The sequence below is a fragment of the Ipomoea nil genome, unplaced genomic scaffold (genome assembly GCF_001879475.1).
Source record: "Ipomoea nil cultivar Tokyo-kokei standard unplaced genomic scaffold, Asagao_1.1 scaffold2480, whole genome shotgun sequence".
Lineage (NCBI taxonomy): Eukaryota > Viridiplantae > Streptophyta > Magnoliopsida > Solanales > Convolvulaceae > Ipomoea > Ipomoea nil.
In genome coordinates, this window is record NW_017618908.1 from 2,807,722 (window position 1) to 2,832,983 (window position 25,262).

The 25,262-nt window shown below is 32.4% G+C and overlaps 1 protein-coding gene across 2 annotated transcripts; it reads right to left on the reverse strand.

The window, feature by feature from the left end:
- Positions 1–6,593: 6,593 nt before the first annotated feature.
- On the reverse strand, positions 6,594–12,404 carry LOC109153267 (filament-like plant protein 4). Of its 2 annotated transcripts, none has more exons than XM_019301134.1 (6): positions 12,107–12,404; positions 10,552–10,712; positions 10,174–10,402; positions 7,721–10,085; positions 7,587–7,629; positions 6,594–7,447 (listed from the first exon to the last, which is right to left on the reverse strand). In XM_019301134.1, the coding sequence occupies exons 2-6, from the start codon at positions 10,675–10,677 to the stop codon at positions 7,034–7,036; spliced, it is 3,177 nt and encodes a 1,058-aa protein (XP_019156679.1). In that variant the 5' UTR covers positions 10,678–10,712; positions 12,107–12,404; the 3' UTR covers positions 6,594–7,033. The 2 variants fall into 2 exon arrangements, with proteins under 2 accessions (XP_019156679.1, XP_019156680.1); XM_019301135.1 differs by lacking the exon at positions 12,107–12,404 and adding an exon at positions 11,130–11,318.
- Between the last annotated feature and the right edge of the window lie 12,858 nt (positions 12,405–25,262).

The window sequence follows — 25,262 nt, forward strand, 5'->3', positions numbered from 1 at the left end:
AGCGAACTGTAAGGGTAAACTTGTCATAAAACACCGGAATAGGAAAAATCACATTGTTGTGTGTTTTATTACACTATTGGTGCATGTTTTCAACACTGTTGGTGTATTCTGGAACTCGACCGCTATAAATGGCCACTGTAATTACCATAACACGGGAATACATCATTGGTGTGTTTCATTGTGGTGTGTTTTATTGCACTATTGGTGTATGTTGTCAACACTATTGGTGTATTCTGGAACCTGCCCGCTATAAATGGTCACTGTAATTACCATAACACCCCCACTTACTAAAACGCGCGAAAATTCTCAGAATTACCACCGCCTTTAGATTAAACTGATTCAACGACACAGATACGACCACACGACCACACCTAATGACATGACCACATATGAGCGTTTTTCTATATATATATATATATATATATATATATATATATATATATATATATATATATATATATGGGATCCAATTGTGCCATGGCCGGCGCCACTAAATGGGGAGGAGATGCTACCATTTCGATATTGGGGTGGTGGTCCTCAGATAATCCACACCCCACACTATATATATGCATGGCCTCCCTTCTTAAATTAATTGCACCCCTACACCTACCATATATATGTATGTTTACGAGCTATATATGAGTCACATCGGGTGATCATGAGAATACGCGTTCAATTGTACAACATATATATGTGAATATAAAAATGCACCATGTAAACTACAATAGTGTGGATTAGTCATACTTATATAATCACCATTTGAAAAGACTGTTAGATATAAATAATCTAACGATACAGAATAATAGTACTGGAGAAACCTGACCTCGAATAAGCGGAAGTGAAAACAGCGTTGGTCTCCGGCCACAGTTGATATTCTTGTTGTGTTGCCACTGAGCAGTATGAGTACCGTAACTGAATGTGCTATATAATGAATATCATGTATCCCATCAATCCAAATTTATGTTAGGCGTATAGTCTGAGTGAATAATAACTTTTAGTTATCCAATCCCATCAAACTACTCAATAAGCTTAGCTAGTCAACTTACCACTTAATTAAAGCCTTAATATATAATATTTGTTCCACAAATCGCAAACCAAATTGTCCCATGGCCTCTTCAATTCAATGAATTCATGTGTGTTGCCATTTAGTCCGCATGAAAATTTCTCTTGATGATCGAATATATCACATATAGCATGCAATTTCAATCCCTCATTGGCCACTCACGAACCACACTAATTATATATTATTAGTATTTATACCACTCCATTTTTTTTTCCTATAAAACATACCACTCCGTATTTTTTTTATTTTTTTTTTTAAAACCATACCACTCCGTATTTATTTACACGAAGTATCCAATAATTTTATCACTATAGGACTAATTCAAATTTAATATAGGTGTCTCATTTTTTTTTTAATTTTTAAAGCATGGCTAAGAGATCTAGCAAGTACATACACATACAAAAGTAAGCATTCAATATTATAATTGAATTAGCAATCCACTTTTTTTTTTAGGAATTAGCAATCCACTTATCAATTGCGTGTTCCCATATTTATTTAATAGATCAGATAGTTAGATTTAAGATGTAATTTAATTGGATGATAAGTTATATATAGATGGGTCTAGGGTACGGTCCAAAGAATAATTAAGAGATGGACTTGACCAAGGAAATCCAATTAGGAAAGTGGGAGTGGACCTTATACTAAATTGGACATTAATCACTATAGTCGAAGACTAATTTTGATAAAATCACTATAGTCAAAACTAAATTCGGTATTAAAAGATGGGAAATTACCAAACTATTATTACAGAGGACTCAATTAGGTTAAATTATTAAAGTCAAGGACCAAATTAACCACAAAAAGACATTTAGAACTAAATCGAGAAAAATCACAATAATCGAGAACTAGATTGAGTATTAACTCAAATAAAATTTATCCCATTGAAAATATTTCAATCATTATTTTTCTATCAAATTTTACGTCTCTCATGCCTAAATCCTGATTAGATGTATAAACAATTATGTAATAGACAAGATAATCTGATCTTGTTAAAACATGTTGGATGTATCAAAGATTTTAGTGGATCCATTATGTTCTTCCTTATGGTGCTATATACTCAAGTGGTCCATGCAATATAATGTTACTTCTTCAATATAATGCTCTAATATTTCATTCAGATCCAAATACTCAAAATGTTCAAATCCTTAACCAAATAGTGCGTCCAAACAATTTGATAACATGTCCAAATTTTTAGTTAACATAATTTCAAATGGTTTACAAAAAGGCCAGCGAGTTAGTATATATGTTTTAATAAGTATAATGTTTTAATTTAATATTTAATGTATTACTATATAAATTTTACAAATAATTATATAAATATAATTGAAGCATGTGAATGGCTATATGCTCAACACGTGGACCGTAGTTGCTTATGAGTGGCTATATGCTCAACACGTGGACCGTAGTTGCTTATGAGTAACAGTAAGATTGTCTGGCTTATCAAATTGAAGCATGTGCTCCATCTAAACTAAAAGTCTAAACTGATAGTTGGATTGCACATTAATGGCTATATGCTCAACAAATATAATATATAATATATTCGAAGAAACGGGGTTTGATCGAGTTCAGAGTCGAAGTCAAGGGGTACGATATGGTCCTCATCTTTGTCTCTGTCCTTGTTCTTAATTAGTAGGGTTGGAAACACTCTCTCCCCAGGCCATTCTAACCTTCATTATTCTACGAAAAAAATTCAAACCAGATCTAAGTTGATCGAATTGTCGTCATCCTTAACTTGATCTTGATCCCCTTTCGACGAAGTCTCCACCACTCACAAACCAACTTGCCCCTAATCCCATGCATTGCTAGGCCATCTAATTATTAAAGTTTGAATCGGGTACTCTTCATATATACGTTACAATAATTCTAAAGAGATAATGTTAAACACCTATCGCGTTAAAATCACAAACTACAAAAAGTTTTGATGTACTCATAAATATTAATGTATGGGTCATAATTATACACTAATAGGCTTCGTATTCCAAATACTGCTTGCTGAACTAGCTAGTGAACTAAATCCGTGCAAAGAATACACAATATCCTAATAATCTAATAATATGTTTGCTTTCACCTTCATCACATGCATAATAAATACTGCGTAAATGATTATATATATTCTGATAGATTGATAGACAGCAATAGCCACAGATGTTGGGAGGTCAGATTTTCTGTGGGGAAGACATTAGACATGTATGTCCAACATACACAAATTATATTATATTCTAGGTCAAGATCTATCTTACATGGTAGGTTTTTTTTTTTTTTTTTTTTTTTTTTTGAAAAACAGCAAATAGATTAATGTAAGTAGATAAAAATAGCATTAGTAATAGTGAAGTTATGTATTAATTTACAGTAGTAACTTTTATAAACTAAATTTATATAGTACTAATTTTATGTATTTATAAATTTATTTTTAAAAATTGAAAAGAGTTAATACCATAAATAGTCCTCTGACTATAGGAGTAGTACTTTTTTTAGTCCTCAACTTTCAATTCGACCAAAACAAATATACTTTTATTTTTGATCACAAATAGTCATCCGTTAAGATTTTTGTTAAATAAGTGTTAAATGTAAGGGCCAAGTATTTTCATCAAATCCATATTTTCCATATGCAGGTGGTTCTCAGTGGCAAGACGTTCACGAAAGGCTTCTTCAGAGTATTGTATTTAAGAATGATTTTGAAAATGTGAGATCAGTAAAACAAGTTCAGAACCAAGATAGTCATCCACACTCTTACAGCTCGTTTGGTTCGCTGAAAAATATTTGAAGGGAAATGGAATTGAAATTCCATGGAAAATAAATTTCAAGAAAACAGATTCCATTGTTTGGTTGGTGGAAAAGAAATTACTGGAAATATGAATTCCATTGTTTGGTTGAGTTTGGAAGGGTAAGGAATAATGAGTATAATGACAAATATAACCCTACACAATAATAATAATATAATAATAATAAGAGTAATTAATAAAGAATGGTGAGGGTAAAATTGTCATATTAATTTTTCATGGAAAAGGTTTTTCATGGAAAACAAAATACCTAGCATAAGCTAGGAATTTGTTTTCCTTGTTCTTAAGGAAAACTTTTTCCAATGGAAAAAGTTTTCCATCCAACCAAAGAACATAAAACATCATTTTCCTTCACTTTTAGGAAAACATTTTCCATGGAAAATGTTTTCCATCCAACCAAACACCCCCTTATATCCAGACAAAGAAGCATCTTGCCACTGAGAACCACCTACATACAGAAAATATTGATTTGACGAAAATACATTTACATTTAACACTTATTTAATAAAAATCTTAACGGAGGACTATTTGTGGTCAAAAATAAAAGTTCATGTATGTATTTGGATCGAATTGAAAGTTGAGGACTAAAAAGAGTACTACCCCTATACTAAGAAGACTATTTCTGCTATTAACTCAATTGAAAACAAAATCAATATGGTTATCATTTAAAAGATTTTCATTAAAGAATGGTAAAAATTTTAGACGAAAATTTTAAACTGCAAGGTTGACTCGGATCTGAATATAACTATATATTCTTCAACCTCAATTATGTCAAAAGAATTCAATGCGGAGGGGTCTCTGAAAAGCCTTAAACACGTGATATTGCCTGATTGAATGTCAATGGTTATATCCTGGTCTACATTGTACTATAGATCCTGATTCAATATACATAATTTGATTTCATAATGTACAAAATTTATGTTTATAATATACAGAATTTGTGTTCATAATACATATATACATAAACATGATATAATGAACATAGATTCTGTGCATTATAAACATGAATTCTGTACACTATAAATATGAATTCTGTGTATTATGTTAAGTGTTTATATGTCTTCATTATATCGTGTTTATGTGTATATGTATTATGGCTCTGTTTGGCAAACCTAGCTGAAAAGCTATAAGTTAGGAGCTGAAAGCTGAAAAGCTATAAGTTCGGAGCTGAAAACTGGAGAGCTATTATGATTGAAAGTGTTTGGTAAAATTAGCTTTTTAATAAGCTGATAAATGCAAGAAGACTAAAAAGGACATCTTCATAAAATTTAAATTAGTTTGTTTACATATTAAAATTAACATTTTATCTTAAAAAAAAATTAACATTTTGAAATAAAACTATTAACATAATCATGATCTAGCATCTCATAATGAAGTAGCAATATTGTTGCAAATCTCATAATAATAATAATAATAATAATAATAATAATAATAATAATAATAATAATAATAATAATAATAATAATAATAATTGCGGTGAAAGTTGCAGATAAAGGAGAAGGAAAATGCTTTTAATTGGGAAGAGTAAATTATGTCATTTCTTTAAAATAATAAGTATAAAGATGGAAAAAAAAAAAAGTTAGGAAGCTAGGAACTTATTTTGAAATGCTACCTAAGGTAGCATTCCAAAATAAACTCGTATTTTAAGCTAGGGGCTTATTTTGGGAACAATACCAAACAGAGCTTATAGCTTATTAGTAGCTTAAAATAAGCTATAAGCTCCTAAATAAACTCCACCAAACAGAGCCTATAAACACAAATTTTATACATTATAAACATGAATTCTATACATTATGAAGTCAAATTATGTGTATTGAACTAGGATTCACAGTGCACGGTAGAATTTGGTCCACGATATAAATTGCCATCGAATGTTGCGTCCACTTATTGGGTATATGGGCCATCTCTCACGTGGCCCAAAGTCCCACTAGAAAAATATGGATCCGGGCCACTATCAATTTTAACAATTTTTTTTTTTTTTTTTTTTTTGAACTCGATTTTGTATGATAATCCAAATTAATAGTTTTACCTAAATTTCAATTTTGGTCCTATGACTATTGCGTCTTGTTAACTACAATTTACGACTTTTAAAATTATTAATTTAGTACCTAGGACTATGTGGTCTAATTGTATTCGGGTTGGACTTCCATTTGGAAGATTATGAGTTCAAGCCTCAGTGGAGGTGTTATTGGTTCTTTGTGTTTCAGTAGGTTGAGAAAGTATATGAATAGATACTACAATGTAATAGAGCCAGTAACTTTCAAAAAAAAAAATTTAGTACCTTAATTATTTAAATCTCACCGGAAAATTTAATTAGTCAATTAATCTTTAATCTAAGGGACAATTTCGTCTTTGTATTTATGGTCGAACAAGGGAAAGTGACAAAATGGAGGAAGCTCGCCGAAAAAATGATGAGGTGAAATACCAGGAGACGACGCCACTGTACTGCTTGTGTTCCATCTATTGGCAACCGGCGAGCTGCTCCTCTAACAGCTTGTCGTCGAGGCACTCGAACTCGATCACTTCTTTCGCTAAGGGGATCATCTATATTTTCACAACTTCAAAAATAATACTGAGCAAATATAATTAGCTAACATAAAGTAGTGTTTCACCTGTTGGCATTTTCTGTTTAAACGGACCAACTATGTACAGTTTAAGCTGGTTTACTTTATTATTATCTTTTGTTAGCTAAAGTCACAAGACGAGCTTCACTCAGAACACACCTTTGATAGCTACTACAAGCTTTCCCGTAAATCAAAGAAAGTAGTGTTTATTAGTTGCATCACCAAGATGAGGGGGGTAAGAAAACACATACATCATATACAGCCATTTAGTACAGAAACTATCACACAGTAACCATAAAGCATCCAGTGAGATGAGGACAAGAAGATAAAATATTGGGAACTTTCATGAAGATGAGATGTGTTTCATAAATTCTAATGCAACTTCACATGATGAACTGAAGGTGTTTTGTTTTGTACCTTTATCCTCAACGAGCACATTCCAAAATCAGTCACTCTTGGCGCCCACCGGTTGTTGAAATTCTGCAGGTGAATGGGATTGCCCGGTTTGGATGATGACTATATATAATGAGGTTGAGGAAGAGCAACTTGATTATCTACAGGACTCCAGTTCAGAATTTATTGTGTGGGTTGTATTATGAACAGCATGCTGTTAAAGCTCCGAGAGCCTAATTCATGTTCTTTCCTTTCGAGGAGAAGAATCTGCTGAAGCCACGAGATTGCTTTTCTGGAGTTGGGCCAGAAGATGAAGAGGAACCTGACTTGGTCGAATAGTGAGTCAATGGGTTATCTGATTCAGAATCTGAGGCGGCGTTGTATAAATCCACAGGTGACTCACAGTTTGGCTTGTGGTGATTGGCAGGTGAGCCACTAGATACATCTGTGAGATTGGCATCATTCAAGGCCATAGCTATCGTAAGCGGTTCTTCTTCGTTAAGGCTTTCCCCCTTCTGACTTCTCTCGCTCTGTGGAGATGCCAAGGAGTCTGCCTGAGGGCGCAAAGCCATCAACTGCTTGCCGAGAAGGAATATGGTTTCCTGACACTCTGCAAGTTTTTCTGCAGCAGCCTCTAACTCTTTCTCCTGTAATAAGTAATAACAGCAGCATACAATATTACAATCACTTTACTAGCTAGTTCGGGAGAAAGAACAGATGTTTGAGGACTAATAAGAGGAATAGATGCTGGGGTATCAACACTCATTAAGTGCAAGATTTGCTCACCTGGCTTTTCTTGGCATCAATCTCAGCTGCCAAAGTTTCAGTCCTGATTAAAAACATCATACCACAAATAAGATAATAAACTGAGAAAACAAATAAAAGACAAAAGAGCACAACATTAAAGAAAATAAGCTCACCTCTGAAGTTGTTCCTGAAGATCCTTGCATCTGACTAGAGCTTCATTATGACTCTTTCTTTCCTCTTGAAGTTCAATATCCAGAGTTTCTATTTTTGCCTGAAGAAGGTTTACTTTAGTTTGTAACTCCTCTGCACGTGTTTCAAGTGATTTATATGACTCTGCCATACATTTAAGCTGAGTCTCAGCCAAGCTGTTTGACTTCTGTGCAGATACTAACTGGGACTTAACCTCTGCCAGTAATTGCTCTGTCTCAGACAACTGTAGTTTAGTGCTTTCTAGATTTTCAGTACATCTAGCTAGGTCGACCACCATGTTTTCTTTCTCAAGTTTCAACTGTTCAAACTCCTCCAATGAACATTTCCACGATGCAGCAGTTGACTCAGAAGTAGGAACAAGACTCCCATCATGAGGAATGTCAGGATCAGAAACGGAATCAGAAAATTGGGCACAACCATTCGAATATGCTTCCCCTAGGTGCTGTGAATCTTTGTTCTCTGGTAAAGCAACCTTGTCTATGCAATCAGAAGAACTAATCTCATTTTCAGAATTTTTATATCCCAGAATATTGAACTGAAGTTCGCTTGCTTTATTAAGCACATGAGAGAGATCAAGAACAAATGTTTCAAGACTTATCCTGCAGTTGACAACTTCTGCATACGTTGAGGCAAACTCCTCCAATTTTAAATGTAGTTTATCTCCATCCAGGGAAGTACTCTGCACAGCCTTAGCCTCTTTGCCCAGGAACATTACAAAGTCATGAATCTGAGACACAGCATCCATTAATTCCTGGTTAATAGTATGAACTACCACGGTGCTCAAGTTACTGTCTTGAGAAACTGAAATTTCTTTTTCTGTAGTTGCATCAGGATCCTCAAGACATGGCTGATGTTCCCTTAAAGCATCAGAAGGATGCAAAGCCTCTACAGCACATGTTGCAGACTGGGGCTTAATATGATCTTGCATTTCCTGCAAAATATCCCTGATATCATCCAAGACCTTTTGCAAGTCGACTTTCTCAGTATTTGACTCAAATACTGCAGAAATTTTGGACTGGAGTTTCATAAGTGCGGATGGTTCACAAACTTCTTGATGATTAGGTGTCAAACCCAGCTTGACTTCGGATGGGGCATCAGTCCTCTCAATTTCAGACCCAGTATGGTCTGAATTTGAAAGTCTTCCATTTATATCAGGTGGAAGACATGCTAATTTCTCCATCTCCAAGAAGTCGTCCATAAGATCCAAACGATTTGCATTTTCAGACTTATGTGGACTGTCAAAGTTCATTTCCTTCTTGGGATGAGTGGGTCCTGATATCACTGCTGTAGCCCAGGACCCTGTACAACTTATATTATCATCATTTCCATCTTCAGACACAGAGGTGAAGCTTGGACTACTTGCAATTTGGTTGAAGGAACCCACCTTAGGGATATGAATGTTGGACTTTGGAGGACTTTTCTGGTCACCATTCACTTGCAACTGTGCTTCCAAACTTTGAAGTTTACTGATAGCCTGTGCACAAGTACTCCTGGAAGCTTGTAATTCACTGTTACGCGTTGCCAAAGCTTCTTTTAACATTTTTGTCTCCTCTTCAATTGACAAAAGGCGTTCTGTTAGAAGCTCATTCTCTTTTTGGTATTTCTGCATACTGTCAAACGGAAAATCAGGCATAGTGGATAGGTGTGGGCTGGATGGCTTTCCTGGAGACTTCCTCAATCGAGTTTCTCCATAATCACGGCCTAAGTGCTCAACTTCAAGCTTCATCTGGGCAAGTGCAGCAGGGCCAGGTAACTTCTTTCTAACCAACCCACGTAATCTTTGACACTCTGCTTCCAGTTTTGCAATCTTTTTGACTCCTTCCAGGTGCTGCTTGTTTGCAACTTCTGCAGACCGCACACTCATATTTTTTTCCTCATTTCGGATTTCCAGTTCCTTTGCAGCAATATGAAGTTCATATTTGAGTGAATTTATCTCCTTCTGACACGATTCAATATTACTCCTCAGAAGTTCAATTTCTCCTTCAGCTCTGGATTTTTCTTCACTAAGCTTAATCACCATGTTGGAACGCTCTTGCAAAGATCTTGAAAGTGCAGAATTTTCAGCTGCAGACCTCAGTAATTCTTGGTCTAAATTAGCTATCTTTGCTTCTAGCTCATGCTTCATCTTGTCAAACTGTTTTGTTTTGTTAAGAACAACATCATGCAGTTTCTGTTCATGTTCTTCCTTCAGATTCCGTATCTGACGCATGCACTCCTTAAGTGCACCATCCAAGTGCGAAGCTCGGTCTTCAGCAGTAAGTTTTAACAGAGTGACAGATTCCAGATGATTTTTCAGCGCAGCAGCTTCTGACTCCGCCTTTTCCCAACCTATGAAAACAATAGCCAAACTGAAACTCTGCAGCTGATAAAATAATTCCTTAAAGCAACAATGGCATAAGTACACACGAGATCAAACCTGAGACAGCATCTTCAGCAACTTTAGCGTGTTGCTTCACCAGGTTCTCCTTATTAGTGATTTCAGCTTCTGCTGCAGACAGCTTCTCGTTCAATTCCTTAACCTCCTCATCTAACGTCTTAACCTGTTCTTCATAGGACTTCACCTCATCCTCCAATCCTGTCAGATGTGAATACGACTCCGCAGATATTTGCACATATTTTGGTTTCTTACAGTTATCCTGTTTTCCCTGAGAAAATAAAGGAACAATGTAATGACAGAACACATGGAACTGTTCAGTGTAGCTATTATAGATACGAAGGCATAAAAAGAATGGAATTGCAAAGAAGACTTAGATCAAGAAATATTTTCTTGAAAAGAACTTTCACACATATTCACCTGATCACCCTGGGATCCATGTGAATCTGTAGTCGCCGCAGCTGAGTCCAGTATAGCTACTGCAGCTTTTTCAACTGATGCTTTATCAGAAGACTTCTTCTTCCAGGGCCAACTCCTCCGGTCCATTATAGAGTATTACTGATGCAAGATCGTAACTATGTCTGGAAAAAGAACAATGAAAAATTAAGAAAGAATGGAAAAAAATGGAAGCTGAACTCATAGCATAAATGCACAGATACTCAACAACAAACAGTTACCACCATAACCACAGAAGGCCCCAGAATTAATTAAGTGTAACATCCTACTTAAGTGTAAGATCATCTACCTCCAGGAATAGATATTAGACAGTCTGTGTTACACAACATTCTAAAAATTGAACTCTATCAAGAAAAGGAACTGAGATAATGATGGCACGACGTGCACATACATGCTAGCTCCAACCAAACAAGTCACAAAATGAACTTTAATTGGCAAGAAATTAAAAATCATAACCAAAAAGATACTTGGAGCACTAAAAATGGCACTCAGATATAGTAGTTCCGTTTTTTTTGTTAGACCACAAGGTGTCTTGAACAGACCCTAACTGCAGGAGGCACCTTTAAGCTCGTACCAAAATAGTTTCATTTATGTCTTCTTGCAGAACAGACTCATCAATAATTGTTGATAAAGCAGAGAACACTTCAACCAACAATGGCTATACCACTACAATTACAAACACAACAAGAATTTTCCACCTTTGAAGTCAGAAACAGATGAACCTTCAAATTTCCAAACCTTTATATTCAATGTTTGTCCAAGAAAAAAAATTAAGAATCAAAGTGACACATGAACGGCATCCCAACCAAACAACTGAGACAAGAAGTCAGAAACAATCTAACCATAGAATTTCCATACTTGCAATGCTTGCGCCAGGAAAAATAAATTAAGTTTCGAAGTGACACATGAACGCCTTTCAAACAAAACTGCAGATTATATAATATATACAGTCAAAGCAATGACAAATAAGCAAGAATTCAGAAACGTTAATCCTTATCCCCATATAAATAAACTGACCGACAACCAAAATCATTGAAAATTCCCTTCAAACATCACGCCCTAACACTCAGATAAAGAGAGAATGTAGTAGTTTAGTTATCAAAGTACAGAGTTAATTCAATCAATGCAGAGCTCCTTCAACTACAAAATTCGAAAAAAAAAATATAACGAAATTCCAAAGAGTTGTCACTAAAATCAGAAACTCAAGCTGAAATTAAAAAAAAAAAAAAAAAAATGATTCATAACAAAGTGAACGCATCAGAAAACCGCACCGACAAAAGAGAGAGAAAGGCTGAAGCCTCAGTGAAGAGAGAAGATTCAAATGTGAACAGAAAAAGCACGGTTTTCGGAACACAGAAGAAAAGAAACGGAGTGAATAAATGTGATCAAAAAGCCATGTCTAAAGCATCTAAGGCGAGTCAGAGACTCCATCATCACAAAACCAGCAAAAAGCTAAGGAAAACAGACAAAAAATATCAGAAAATCCGTTAAAACGAGGAAACGGAAAAATTCGACTCACCACTCGGCGAGTCACGACTCGGTGCGCCTTCTAGAACGACAAACACATTGCTCTGCTAGGAAGACAAGCACATTACACACACACATATAGAGAGAGAGTGTGTATGTGCGCGCGCGTTAGCTCTGAGCTGACTGCTGAGATCTGTTTAGCTTGTCTTTAACAACTCAGGTGTAGAGAGAGAAAGTGAATTTAGCGCATTCGTGTGAGCTTTTAGAGAGAGAGAGAGGCGGAGGAGGGAGGAGATGGTGGCGGTGGTGGTGGTGATACTAGTGGAGTGATGGGGTGTGAAAGAAAAGCTCCAAAGCATCAGCTTTTAAAATTCCTTTTATTGAGGTTGTTTAATGTTATTAAAATATTATATTTTTCCTTATAAATTCGTAATAAGTATTACATTTTCATATTGATCTAACTTGTTTAACTGAAAAAGATTCGTGAGACCATTTTGCACAAGTTTTTGATATATAAAAAATTCAGTATTTCTTATTCCGGTGTAATTATATTTTCACACTTTCATTAAATACGAGTTTTACAAAATTCTATATATATTTTATGAAATCGAGTTTGGACTTCTGTATGTTTCCGTGTTTATTATATCCAAAATATATATATATGATTTTCATATGTGAAAGTCACAAGTTTGATTCTTGCTCACACATTCTGAGACGAGTTAACTGCATGTTCTTCTTAGTATGATTTACCTCTCTTATATTATTTGAAAAAATAATATTAAAAATTGTCAAACTACTCTAATACTATGAATTTAAAAACAAAATTCGTTATAATTTTATAAATAGTGAAAGTAAAATTATTATTTTATTTACAATATTGTGTCATAGATTTTTTGTTTGGGATATTCTAATTGTTTGGATATTGTAGAGTTCTTTATGAGTTAAAAACATGTGACTATATAATTTAACAGTTTCAAACGAGTAATAAACAACCGTTAATGCAACTATGAGGTTCGATATTAAGACTCGAATCTACCCTTATAATTACTATAGACGGTAAAACTTTGAAATCAACGTCAGGTTTAACAGTTGAAGTATTTCTGTATTTGGGTGTGTGATTACTGACTTGCACAGTTTCACAGTGTCAAATCACCGTAATCTGACATCAAACGTGGATTTTGATTTGATAACATTTAATCTACGGAGTATCAAATAACAGCATGCCATAAATTGTGTAATATTTTCTACATTTTTACACCAACGCATTATCCTCAAGGCTTTATGTCAAATCGTACTGTACTGATTTTTAAATATCGCGTAATAAAATTATTTTTTTTATACCTAAATTTTTCATTGTCGGACACAAAATATAATCACCTCGTTGGATTGTAGACACCTTTTTTGGATGGGACAGCTGGCCTGAAGATTTAAGGATATTTCATACTCAAAGTCAATGATCGAACCTTTAACCTTTGATTAATGATGGATGAGTCACTTCAACTTAACCACACCCCTCAGGTTAATTTATTATTTATTTGAAAGTGTGCATTGATAATTAGGCCACTGGACCTTAAAAAGCTACAATTGAATGCCTAAGTTAACTCATTTCATGTAATTTGTTTGATCTTTCCGTTTCTAACAGGTTTCTCAATTTAAAAATATTTTTAAAATAATTATTTATGAGAAAGAAAAAAAAAACTATCTCTGTCGGAGCTCCATAAAAGGAGACGAAGAAGGTTTCATCATTTCCCCCGGGAGAAGAAGAGACTCTTTGTCTCCATGGCTGTACTCTTCAGACAAAGAAGGTTTCTTCGTTTATGGCTAGGTTGTTTTTTTTACTTAAAATTATTTTTTTTAAAAAAAAACATTTTTTAAAACATTTTTAAATTAGGTAACCTGTTAGAAATTAGGAAATTGGACAATTTGCATGAAATGAGTTAATTTTGGGATATAATTGTAGTGTTTTTAGGTTCGGTGACCTAATTGCATTATGGTGTACAATTTGGTGATTTATTTGACCCTTATTCCTATTTGTAATAAGAGGTGAGCAGGTTCCTCATTCTTGTGTAATAAGATGCGGCGAGGCAAATTGTCATACTAGGAATTAAAACCCTTGCTCGCTCTTGTGTAATAAGACGATAAACCATACTAGAGCTACTCTCACATAGTCCTATGTAATAAAGATAGTGAATCATACTATGAAGACCCTTGCTCATGGGTAATTAATAAGATGCAAACCATACAATAGGAGTAAATTAACTGCATGAGAAAGACTGAAACAGACTCGATCAAAAGAGTGTTGACAATAATCAAACTCGTAACATTCAAGTACCAGAACGATGATTCATCCATTCAACCAGCCTTTAATTTTAGGATCGTAATATTTGAACTCTTAACTTTATACTTCAGGTACCAGAATAAGGATTCACCCATTCTGACTTAATAACTGTGAATCTCTTATCTCTTACCATATCTACCACCAGATTCAACTCATAAATGGAGTTCATTGTTTATTGCTACACTTTTTTTTACCCATCACCATTTCTAAGTGTCTTTAATCGAAGTATCCACAACATCTGAAGTCTCATGTGATTTAGATCACTTTTACAATAATTTACAACCACAATTTGTACAAATTGCTAGTTTGGGAATGGTGTAAACACAATAAAATATCATTTATGAAACACCAATTTCTGGTCTCTTTTATCTACTTTTGTTAGTGTCGGTTGAAAATTACATTGGGATATATTGAAATATGCGGCATACATTTATAATCATTTTTTTTTAAATAATTCAAGATTTCCAACTTCGTAAGGTCCTGAAACACATAAATTTACATCAAAACTCATAAGAAGGTAAATCGAATCAATTTATCTTCAAAATTCAACATTGAATTGTACATTCATAAATACAAATAGTCTAATATAACCCCAGACTCCCAATATTTGTAACAAGAATCAATTCAAATACTATTGACAAAAATCAAACTACATAATTTTCGGGTACAAAATCCATGCTATTCACTACTTTTAAATCAAAGCTATGTATATTATTACACATACAAAAATGGTGGAGCCATGTATATAAATACTACAGTACATAGGAAGAGATGTCCAAATAGAAGGCTACATATAGTACCTATACAAAAAGCCTAGTACAACTGTAGTTGAACAGGGATAACCCTATTCAAATGTATTTTTATATTCCTTTAATATATATATATATATATATATATATATATATATATATATATATAAAATAACATTATACATGGTGCCAATAGATTTATTATTATATGTATTAGTTTAATCGATTAACTGACCAATTAACGATAAAAAATTTCAACTTGATTAATTCGATACTACAAAATTCAACTCGGTTAACGATTAAAGTTTTAAAAATTTCAATTAAAATAGTTTGGTTAACTGATTAAACAGCCCTAAAAGTCAGCACTTAAGTTGTAAATAGTAGTCATAAAAAGCTGGTAACCTCTTGATTCTTGAAGTTAGAAAAAGGGCCATTTTTGAAAAGCTGTAATGTTGAGTGTCTGTATAATGTATGCCAGCTTGGTTTAGGTAGAACAACACCCCCTTCCTTTGCAACTAATGTCTCCCAAGCTACAAGCATTTGTCAACAATTTCAGGTCAAATTCATTATTCAAAAAAAAAATCTTAGTATTTTTTTCTTGTATAGTGTAAGTCTGCTAATAATATAAGGTATAATAAAAATGATAATATATTTGGTGTAACAAAAAATGGTACATTTTATAATACTAGATATTGTTTATATTGCCTCAGTAAGTCACAGTGATTTACATCCTTTCAAATGATCTGTCGGGCCGGAATTTGGGAGTCGTCTTTGGGTTAGAGATTCAATCTTTTAAGAGAAGATATTGTTTATATTGGTGTTGATCAGTGTAGCAATATTATATTTTAATCAAAAATTGTTAATTAAATATAAGTAAAAGTCAAGAGTTACAATGGTTGATAATATTTTTTTAAACACTACCTAGTTTCATTAGGTAACTTGAGTAGATAGACAAGAGGCGATTAAATTTCAAATTTTTGGTCCTGTGACTATATATATATATATATATATATATATATATATATATATATATATATATATATATATATATATGGCTCTGTTTGGCAACGCTAAGCTAGGAGCTTATAGCTTATTTTAAGCTACTAACAAGCTATAAGCTCTGTTTGGTAATGTTCCCAAAATAAGCTCCTAGCTTAAAATAAGAGCTTATTTTGGAACGCTACTTTAGGTAGCTTTTCAAAATAAGCTACTAGCTTCCTAACTTTTTTTTTCCATCTTTACCCTTATTATTTTAAAGTAATGACATATTTTAACCTTATGAATTAAAACCCTTTCTCTTCCCCTATCCCAACTTTCACGTCAATCCCTTCCATAGTCTTGTTTCCTGCTAAACAATTATGTTGAATTAAAACCCCTCCTTCTCCTCCTCCCCCTCCCCCTCCTCCTTCTTATTCTTCTTCTTCTCTTCCTCCTCCTCCTCCTCCTCCTTATTATTATTATTATTATTATTATTATTATTATTATTATTATTATTATTATTATTATTATTATTATTATTCTTATTCTTATTCTTCTTATTGTTATTGTTATTGTTATTGTTATTGTTATTATTATTATTATTATTATTATTATTATTATTATTGAGAGATCGTTTGAAGTATTGCATAAGAGATGGAATATACTTGCTAAAATGCCGCAGTTTAGTGAGGAGCCCCAAATTGATGTTATTATGGCCACATTTGCACTACATAATTATATTCAGAAGAATTCACAAGATGACATGATGTCTAATGTGCTTGAGCAGCATCCAGATTACATACCGCCCGATGAACTTCAAGATTCAAGTAGTAATATCTCCATCAACGAAAATTTAAGTCATACCTCTATGGAGATGAAGGAGATTCGCAACAATATTGCTACTTCATTATGCGATGCTAGATCATGATCATGCTAATAGTTTTATTTTAAAAAGTGTTTACTTTTTTTGGAAGACGAAATGTTAAATTTTAATATGTAAACAAACTAATTTATATTTTATGAAAATGTTCTTTTTAGTCTTTTTACATTTATCAGCTTATTAAAAAGCTAAATTTACCAAACACTTTCAATCATAACAGCTAGCTTAACAGCTCTTCAATTTTCAGCTCCGAGCTTATAGCTTTTAAGCTTTCAGCTCCTTTTCAGCTATCAGCTCCTAGCTTATAGCTTTTCAGCTAGGTTTGCCAAACAGAGCCTATATATATATATATATATATATATATATATATATATATATATATATATATATATATATATATATATATATATATAAGGGAAAGAAAGAAAAAAAGATGTAAAAAGACTAAAATACCTTCATTATTTTAACTATTAAAATTTTTTGGCGAGTTTGACTGGCAATTTGGTCGAAGTGATTAAAATTGATAAAAATTGCATAGTCAAGGTAAATTAACACTTTTGAAAGTCGTGAACTGCAATTAACAGAGCCTTTATAGTCACATGACCAAAATTAAAATTTACTCTATTTTTTTAAACACTACCTAGTTACATTAGGTAACTTGAGTAGATAGACAAGAGGCGATTAAAGCTAGTAAATTATTCGCAATCAAATTAGCTTAACAAAAAATGTGTGACATCAATTTTCACTTGTGAGGGCAAAGTAAAAAGGAGAGCAACCATATATCTCAACGACAAGTCCCTTGTTTAATTTGAGATCTCTTAAATTGTAAGAAATTTAATTACTAATAATAGAAAGGTTCGTAAAAAAAATCACGTGCTTATGAAACGAAATAAATATAGATACAACGGATTGAATAGTAAGAAAGAGATATATTTAAGAGTTTTACAACATGAAAAGATTTATGAAAAAAAAAAAAAAAAAAACTTATGATACATTGCATATGATTTCATCATTCTTGCTCCACTTCATAATTCAAATACTTTGACTTTTGCAGCCTAGGATTCTATTTGAGGATCGACATAAGAAGTAGCTTTCATATCAAATCGCAATAATACCAAATATATATTAAAAATAGTACATGTAAAAAAACACGGTATATTCTTTCATAATAATAGTTTTATAATTCCATCAGTAAAAATTTGGTGACGATAAATTCTTACATCTCTTTAATTTGAACCTTACATATTGGCACTACTAGTAAATCAAAACTTTAAGACCAAAAGTTTAAGAATTTATTTTGAATTAGTTGATAAGTTATAAATGTACCCTAATACCATAATTGTAATTATAATAGCATAAGGAAGGGAAGTGTAGTGTATAAAATGGGAGCAGCGTATTGTAAACACGACAAAAGTGTCATTCTTGAACAAATTGAGGGTCACTTTGGACCAGTTAAAATTATACGCGAAGACCTAATTAGCAATTACGTAATATCTTCATCGAATATAGTAATAGTAATAACGCTCCCACTAGTGTAGATTGCAGACCAGAAGGTCCCTATGGATTAAACCAGCCCGTACGGGCTTAGCTCAGTGGTTTAGTATGTAATAGTTGAAAAAAAAAATCAAGGTTCAAACCTTGGCAGTGACAGTCCGACATTTGGTCCTAGCTATTTGGTGAGTCATTGAATCACTATAATTTACATCCTCCTAAATGCTGCGTATTAAGAACTTTAGTACGAAATTACTACAATAATGGAGTAATCTAGTAGGGTACCCTTTATATTCGGGCGTACAACCCGCGATCTATCAGTTCCACGACAAGATTCATTCATTAAATTCCGACGGAGAAATGCGGAAAGGAACGCCGGCGAGTTTTTACCGTTCCCTGCGTTTTTTACGGCCGCTGTCGGTCGTGTAATTCCGGTTCTGGTATTTAACGTTGTCCGGCCAATTGTATCATAGACATGCCAAGCCTGTGCCGACAAAAATATTTAATGCCCACCAACACCACCGGAGAAGGAGAATTTATGGACAAAACTCATTAATTTCACATTTTAAAAATACTTTTAACTGAAAAAAAAAAACAAAAATTTATGGGAAATAAGTTATATCAAATGTCGATGTGACGTATCACTGTTGTTTTATATGACTCGCATAGACAGCTCAGTTGGTCACAGAAGTGAAGTTTAAGAATAATAATAATCTGAGATCGAATCTCACAAACGGCAGTGTGGAAGCAACCTCTCAATATATAAAATTCGACGGAGGAACTGAGGAAGTATTAACATTAATTTAAAAAGATTAAGATGGGATTAAATTCATCGTTCAATGATAATATTAATTAATATATTGTTTAAATTAATATTGAAGCCAAACGAGAATATATACAAACTTGGAAGAATCTTGTATGCATGCGCACCTCGAATTCTAGTACTCAAGCAAACATTTGTATAGGTATTCGTAAACAAAATTAATGTTGATAACAACGTTATAACGCAGTATTAATTCCAATGATTGACTAATAATTAATTAATTAATTAAGAAACACGTACTAATACGATTTGTCTTCTTTGGGTGCGAATTAAGAAACGCAAAATAGACCACACTACGGATATTTTGCCTGGATTGAAAACTATTTTAATTTGTTCACAAGATTAATGCGTAAGCCATTGACATCAACTTCATCATGTAAAGGACAACCTATCCCAGAAAATGGCGGGTTTAGCTCACTGATTCAGCAAGCAGCATTTGAGAGAATAGATCAATGTTCAAAATTTGGCAGCGATAGTAAAGTGGCCGAGCAGATCCCTTGTCTGTTGAGTCATTGAGTCGCCTCGATTTACATCCTCCCAAATGTTCTATTTGACCAGAATGTGGGGCTTTTGGAGTTGAGAATTTAACCTTTTGGGAGAAGAAGGACCGCGGAGCGAGTGAAACATATTCTCGTACCAGATGGTCACAAGTTTGATCTTTTGTCAAAATTTTATTGGTTGTATCTGTCACACATAATCTTTCTAGTTTTTTTTTTTTTTTTTGAAAGTTACTGGCTCTATTACATTGTAGTATCTGTTCATATACTTTCTCAACCTACTGAAACACAAAGAACCAATAACGCCTCCACTGAGGCTTGAACTCATAATCTTTCTAGTTTGGTTTACTACTGTTATATAATTTACATTTTATTACACATGATCCCTTATGAATCATTGGATAGTGATAACATATTTCTCACGTTATTAAAAAAAAAAAAAGGACAAACATAAAAGAGAAAGCAACAGCACATTTTGTGAAAATGGACAATTTCACGTCATCAATATTTGGAAGGGTGCTATTGTAGTAGGTGTGTGGTTGAGTTGGTATTATAAATAATAATAATAATGGGTTCTGCTTGGCTTTTGGGACCAGAAATAGTAGCAAATTTTCTCAGAAAAGTGTCGGTCTTTCTCATAATTTAGAGGTGTTTGGTACGGTGGAATTACAATTCTATAAAATTTGTGGAATTGTAATTATCTATAAAATAATCATAAAATTGAAATTCTTAATTTAGGGTCTTCTTAGAAATATTATCACAATTTCACGGTTTGTGAAATTGTAATTCAACAGTGAATTATTATTATTATTATTATTATTATTATTATTATTATTATTATTATTATTATTATTATTATTATTATTATTATTATTATTATTATTATTATTATTATTATTATTATTATTATTATTATTATTATTATTATTATTATTATTATTATTATTATACATGTTCTTCATCGAATCAATATTATTCTAACAAACCAAATTAATATTTTTAATAATTTCTTTCCTCTGAATTTCAATTCTATTTTTGAAAAAAAAAAATCATGAACTAAACAAGCTATAAATGTAATTATTATTATTTTCTTTTGTAAAGCAAATGGAGCAGCAGACAATACAAAGATCTTCTCTACGCTCAATAATTCACTCTTATTCTCTAAATGGAAAATTATGTATCAATAATTTGATTTCCCAATTCTCCGCATAGATACATCCAAAAGTCCAGAACTTTGCCTATTTAGGAAACCAATATATTTTTTGCTATTCTATTTGGAGGTACGCTCAAGTAAAACTCGTATTCTAATTCTAGCAAATAAAGAACCATAAAGAGGTAAATCAGTTTAAGTTTTCAATTACGTTATCTTAATCAGTAATGTCATATATTTTGTCAAAAGTTATATATATATATATATATATATATATATATATATATATATATATATATATATATATATATATATATATCAAATATACAATATTGTAAAAAATTTTGAACTTTCAAAATTAAATAATTGATATGTAACAGTGAGTTTTGTTATAATATTTGGTTTTAGTTAAAATGCTTATTAATTTTTTTTTTTTGTGGCATAGAAAATAAAACTATTTTGAATATATATGAGTCAAGCTCAAATAGTTCAAATGTAGTAATCTTGAATCTCAGAATAAGTTTACTATATATTAAATCTGAATAGAAAAGTCAAACTTTGTTCTCACCTAGAGGAGGAATCTAATCTAGACACCAATCAAATATTTTTTAAAACACTGATCGAGTGATTGGAACATGATTTTTCGTACATAAAAGTCACGAGTCTGATTCTGGTCAATATATACTCTATTGATTAAACTCATTGCAAGGTTTCTTTAGAACGATTTATTTCTTCTGTGTATGTGATTTGTACGCTATAATACAAGAGTGGATTTGTCTAGTTATACTTCTAAGTGATTGTGGGTTTCATAAAAAATAAAAATAAGTCATATATTTAATTTCATAAAGTTTGAGAAGATGTTTTATTGGAAGTATTTTGATTAAGGCAGTCTAATCACCCAAAAAGATGAATGATTTATGAAGGCTAGCTTATCCTAGTGATGTTAATTAAGTGTTAACTAATGAAACAAATATATAAATCCATCCAGATTTATACTATTACGGGAATGAACCTGGTCTTACGTAGTACCAAACAAAGATGTCATGTGGGCATTTGGGGGGGGGGGGGGGGGGGGTCAATAATGATCACAAAAAGAGGAGTTCCTCACTAATTAATTATTAATTATTTGGTGAACTTTTTTTCAACCCATATCCATGCTTTGTTGATACGAAAACATATAATGGGCAACCCTGAAACGGAGGGCAAGGGATTACAAAAAGAGGGATAATTATTGGGAGCCAAATTATACCATTTGGGACCCTCACCTTTGCACCTATACAACTTTAGTCTCTCCTACCAACCCCCACCTACAATATAGTACGATGGTAAATTCTAAGATGTTCTATAAAGAATTATTTCTTAAACAAGGTTTTAAATAATTTAAAATTTTTAAATAAAATACCAATTATATATCAAGAAAGTTTTTTCAAATATGTCCTCATATATAGTAGTTAAACATCGAAAAAAATTAATGTATATTGGTCAAACTTTCTCTCAATTCAAGTAAGAGTCAGATTTTGTGGACATGATTCAAGTTGAATCCAGATTAGTCTCACAATAATGAGAATGACAAATGTCATAACAACAACAACAACAACTACTACATATCTTTTGTATTTTGAGGGGAAAAAAAATACTTTAGGGTTTCTCAAGTAGTAGTAATATGTAAAGATGAAATCTGGATTATATGATATTATAAATGTTAACGTTAATTTTCCTTAAAGTAACAACTATATCGGTCTCTATGTTATGATAGTCATTAGTTTCATCTTAAATTTTGCATGTTCTAGTTCTCCATATCTATCACTTTCAATTTTAACAAGAAATATTCGAATAAATGCAAAATTTAAACTAATCAAAATAATCAAAATTTAAACAACAACTACTTTGACATAAGAATCAAAATAATCACTTAAAAAACCCCAACAACTTAATACAGTTGGTAAGCGGACAGTTTATGCAATTATTGTAAAATTTGATATTTTCTTCTGTAGGAGTCTAATACCTAGGAATTAAACGCAAATTTTCCCCTTTTTGTATTAATTACAATTATATACTAGCATAAACAATAATCATTAAAACAATGGGCTATAAAGTTGAGAGACAATTCTTAACCAACCTCAAAGTAATTAATGTGACATAAAGTTAAAGTACATATTAAAACACACATATCTTAACTAGCTAATACAATTAAATAATGGAGTAAGGGTGAAATATGCCATTGATGAATTACACACAAAATTACAATTGGATCATCTAATTAAAAAGAAATAACAATTAGGTCTTTGAAAATATAATCCAAAATCATGCAATTAAAGTGACATTCTTCCAAAAGGTTAAAAACCCAACCCTAAAGGCCCCCCATACCCCGACCCGACAGAGCATTTGGGAGGATGTAAATCATGGTTACTCAACTGAACATGGACCATAGAGGTTAGACCATGCTCACTGCGCACAAGGAACCCCCTTTTGAGAGATAGCTCCACACTGTCACGGGTGAGACTCAATCCTTGATCATTCTTCCAAAGTTTCACCTCTATGACCCGTTAAGCTGCCCATGCGGGTAACTGAAAGTGACATTGTATATTGATGTGGCAGTTAATCTTTAAAAAAAAAAAAAACTAATTTTTGAATTTATTTTAATAATTATAAATAACTTTTTTTTTTTTAAAGCCAACCCTCCTCTTTAAAAAAAAATATTTTATTTATTATTAAAATAGATTTAAAAAATTAAAATTTTAAAGACTAATCTCCCACTTTTAATTGTTTATTTATCATTAATTCTATATATATATATATATATATATATATATATATATATATATATATATATATATATATATATATCATTGTTGCAAAAATCGCACCTAGGCGCCGATTAATCGGCACCTAGGCGCTAAGCGCCCGGCCTTCTAGGCGCCCTAGGCGGTCCCCAAGCGCCTAGAGGGCGCCTAGCGATTTTTTCAACATTGATATATATATATATATATATATATATATATATATATATATATATATATATATATGCTTTTTAGTACTTTGTTATTATTATTATTATTGTGTCATCCCATGCATCAATGATTGCATCTGCACTCACGTTTTTCTCCAACTTCCCCATAGTGTGATCGAGTCTATGATCATTACATGTTTGCTCATCATCATACTTTCTTGTCTTTTATCAGCCACAATTAGCCTTGTCATCATTATTGACTCATGCTATCTTCAGTTATGATTCACAAACCCAGTATCAACCAATCTTTTAATTCCTTTGCATTTTCAAGAATGAATGATGATAGATAGAACTCATACCATAAAGGTTGCAATTTCAATTAATTTCTAATATAACTTGCTAAGTACTTCTAGTTTCTTTAATTTGTGTATATGGAAGCTGTGTATTCAATACTCAAAATAAACAGAGGCTACCTCTTATATAGAGGCTAGAAGCAGAAAATACAGGAACAGTTATAACCAACCTAAAAATAATAAAGGAAACAGAACACCAAAAAAGAAATTGAATAAAACTGCTAGGACGACTTATTCTTTCACAGTGTAATCCCACTTAGCAAATAAATATTGAAGTTTACTCTTGCAAAAGATTATAATCTTGATAGATTTAGCCTTGGTACAATGATAAAAGCAAATTAACATTATTGTTTTTAATGGATATTATATATGGAGTAATGATTTTTGTAGAGGTTGCAGTTTTTTTTTTTTTTTTTTTTTTTTTCTTCGTATTCAAAGCGGCAGTATCGAATTACACTTTTGTGTAGCAGTCACGAACTTTTCTGTAGATTAAACAATTGAATCAGAATAAGTTAATCTGGCGTCTCATTCAAATTCAATACTTATATAAAGAGTTAATTACCGATTTGGTCCCTCGACTATGAAGATTTCACTAATCTGGTCCTCGACTCTCAAAATTCATCAATTTAGTTCCCCACTATGCTTTTTTTTTTTTAACCCGAAATAGTACTAACCGCTAGACATCCGTTATCTTGGACCAAATTAGTAATTTCGCTATAGTCAATGGACCATTTCGATCATCACATGCATCATTTTCTCCGAAAGTTAATTACTGAAATGGTCCATTGACTATAGAAAAATTACCAATTTGGTCCCAAGATAACAGACGTCTAACAATTAGGACTATTTCGAAAACTAAATTGAAAAATTTTAAAAGTCGAATACCAGATTAATAAAATCTTCATAGTCGAGGGATGAAATCGGTAATTAACTCCTTATATAAATGAGTTAACAAAACTCAACCCACAGACAAAAGTCACAAAACCAAGAAGCCTCTAC